General features: G+C 34.1%; 1 protein-coding gene across 1 annotated transcript; it reads left to right on the top strand.

The window, feature by feature from the left end:
• The first annotated feature begins 428 nt into the window (after positions 1 to 428).
• On the top strand, positions 429 to 2,746 carry LOC113352470. The gene is made up of 4 exons (XM_026596284.1): positions 429 to 490; positions 610 to 751; positions 835 to 1,300; positions 2,085 to 2,746. Exons 1-4 carry the CDS (start codon positions 429 to 431, stop codon positions 2,744 to 2,746), a joined length of 1,332 nt encoding a protein of 443 aa, XP_026452069.1.
• Positions 2,747 to 3,479: the final 733 nt, after the last annotated feature.

The raw sequence follows: 3,479 nt of genomic DNA, 5'->3' as shown, positions 1-3,479 counted from the left end.
TTAATAGCGTTACGGCTTCATTCCAATAATGAACTCTTCTTTTACCATGGAATAAGTACTGTAGGTGCTTTATTTTTTTTTATCTTTTTTAGGATGTTAACGAAATGAAGTCATTCTGTTAAGGCTTCATTTCTTGGAATGAACTCTTTATTTTGTTTAAGGAAGAATCTATTAGTGTTGTTCTGTTAAGAATATTTATTCTGTTAAGGCTTCATTTCTTGGAATGAACTCTTTATTTTGTTTAAGGAAGAATCTATTAGTGTTGTTCTGTTAAGAATCTTTATTTTGTTAAGGCTTCATTTCAAGAATGAACTCTTCTTTTGTCATGGAAGAAGTACTATTGGTGCTTTTGTTTATCTGTTAGGATGTTAACGAATGAAGTCATTCTATTAAGGTTTCATTCCGAGAATGAACTTTTCTTTTTTGTCATGGAAGAAATACTGTTGCTGCTCTGTTTATCTGTTAGGATGTTAATGAATGAGATCATTCTGTTTAAGGATTCATTCGTGGAATGAACTATTTATTTTTTTAGAATGTTATTGAATGAAGCTATTTTGTTTCAGCTTCATTCCAATAATGAACTATTTTGTGTATGTGTTCATTTTTCAGGTTCAGTATGGCCCTATCCAGTTGTTATGCTGTTGTGTACTACAAAGGGGATAGTATTCCATTGAAAGTTTCTTTAGATACTATGATTCGTGACTTTAAAATACAGTTGCAAAGGTTAAGAATGACAGACTCAGGTTCACAGGCAAGTGTGGTAGGAATGCAAAATGTCCTTGGTATCTGCACTGTATTCCAATCGATACCGCTAAAAGTGTCTTTGCTATCAAGGAATTCAATGGGGAGCATAAATGTGGTGGTTCTTATAAGCTGAAGGACCCACCTGTGAAGAAGAAATTGATTAAGCATCTATTCAAGGATCAAATACAGTCAAATCCGTCGATAAAGCCTAATGATATGGTTGCTCAGGTGAAGAGTTGTTATGGAATTGACATAAAATACCATCATGCTTATAAAGGGAAGGAAGCATCTAAGGCAGAGATATATGGCGATGATGCAAAAAGTTATACAGATCTTATTAGGTATGTTGAAGCAATAAAGGCTACCAATCCTGACAGTTATATTAAGTTTGAGTATGATAAAGAGACTAAACGTTTTCAGAGGCTTTTCATATGTTTTGTTGCCTATATGGAAGGATACCAGTTCATTTGCCCTATGCTTTACTGTGATGCAACATTTACCAATGGGAGATTCAAGGGAACAGTGATGGCTTCCACTGGTGTGAATGGAAACCAAGGTAAATTTTCTTTCTTTTCTGAATAACTCATATTAGTTCGTTGTTTGATTTTTAAGAGCAATGTGAATGAATGAAGTTTCTCTGTTAAGGCTTTTCATTTTTTAGGATGAACTCATTTTATGTTCAAGAAGAAAGTAATTTCTATCAGTTTTACTTTTGTTATTTTGTTAAGAAGGTCTTCATTTTAAGAATGAACTCTTATTTTTTGTTAAGTTTTTAGCTGTTCATAAGTGGGAATGAACTCCTGCTGCTTTGATTCTACAGTTCATGTTATAGAATGGACTTCATTTTGGAATGAAGTGTAGAAAAGTTATAGATTTTTTGATTATACGGTTCATGCTACAGAATGAAATTCATTATATAGAATGAAACCTTTATTTTTTTTGATTTTTAATAGCAATGTGAATGAAGGAAGCTTCTCTGTTAAGTTTTTTAGCTGTTCATAAGCGGGGAATGAATTCCTGCTGCTTTTTTTTATGTTTTACTTTGTTATTTTTTGAAGAAGAAGGTCTTAGTTCATGTTATAGAATGAACTTCATTGTTGGAATGAAGTGTAGAAAAGTTATAGATATTGATTATTCTACATTCATGTTACAAAATGGACTTCATTTTTTGGAATGAGTTATAGATTTTTTGATTATACAGTTCATGCTACAGAATGGACTTCATTTTAAGAATGAAACTTTCATTTTTGTTATAGATATTTTTTAAAGAACTGACGCTTTTAGTTCTTTTTTGTGTTCTTTTCATTCTGTAGGATTTTTTCTTTTTGCGTATGCTTTAGTTCCTGGAGAAGAAATTGAAGGGTGGGAGTGGTTTATGGAGAACTTGCAGCATTGTGTCGACTCTCGTCCTATCACCTTTATCATTGATCGTCATGAAGGGATGAAGCAAAGTATTCCCAAGTATTTTCCCAACTCTTATCATAGTTACTATATCCATTATTTGAAGAATAACCTCCCCATCAAGAAATCACATGAGAAGTATAAACAAGTTCAAGATTTGTTCCATAAAGCTGCATACTGCTATAGTGTTGCTAAATATGAGTCTGCTTTAAATGAGATGTGTATCATAGGATGTGGTTGGGTTGCCAAGTACATCATAAATATCGACCCCAAGCATTGGGCAAATGGTTTCTTCTTAGGATGTAGGTATGGGACACACTCGTCAACTATTGCAGAGTCTTTCAATAACTGGATTCTTCCTGAAAGGGATCTGCCTCCAGCTACTCTTGTTGATGAGATTAGGATAAATATTATGAGGATGAGTGCAGAAAGGTGTGAGCTCGTTAGAAATTATAGTGATAGTTTGACTCCCATCTATAAAGCTCTACTCAAGTCACGTGTCGATGTAGGGCGTCCATGGAGTGTTACAGAGTCAGGTAATGGTATATATGAGGTTCACTCTCCTAGCTCTCATGCTGTTGATCTGATGCATATGACGTGAACTTTCCAAAGATGGAAAATGTTTGGTTTCCCCTGTGCTCACGCCACTGCTGCTATTACTATGAGTGGTATTGAGATGTTGAGGTTTGTTCAGCCTTACTTTGGTTCAACTCATTTTTGCCATACGTATGCTCCTGCAATTCGACCCATTCCCAATTACGACATGCCAGAAGCGTATGAACCTGAAGAGAGATTCCTACATGGTATTCCAAGGCCACCTCTAGGAAGACCACCAAAGAAGCACATCCGTGGTGCTTATGAGAAGGAGAGGAGGCCTATGAAGTGCTCAAATTGCAAGAAGATTGGGAACCACAACAAAGCTACCTGTCGTGTATTAATGCTGGAGTAGTATGCATGAACCTTTTTTTTCTTCTAGTTTATGTTTTTTATGTTTTTATGAACTTCTCTTACCTGTTTGATTATGCACTGGTTGTAGTTTTTTTTTTTAACTTTTTGATATGCACTTCATTTTCTGTAATGAACTCCCTTTTTTTTCTTAGAAATGCTTTTTTTAGATATTATTTCTTTTTGGATATGTATGTACTGATATTTTGTAGTAGGTTATGGTATTTTTCCTACAGATCAACTCTATGGGATATGTATTTTTCATTATCAGGGATATGTATCAGTTCATTTACTGAAATGAACTTCATTTTCAGGAATGAACACAAGTTTTCCTATAACCAATAGAGTTCATTTTGGTAAATAAACTGGTATACATAAGACAAAAGACA

This window comes from Papaver somniferum, chromosome 2 (assembly GCF_003573695.1).
Source record: "Papaver somniferum cultivar HN1 chromosome 2, ASM357369v1, whole genome shotgun sequence".
Lineage (NCBI taxonomy): Eukaryota > Viridiplantae > Streptophyta > Magnoliopsida > Ranunculales > Papaveraceae > Papaver > Papaver somniferum.
The sequence above is the reverse complement of the archived record's forward strand: the minus strand, read 5'-3'. Positions and strand labels throughout refer to the sequence as shown.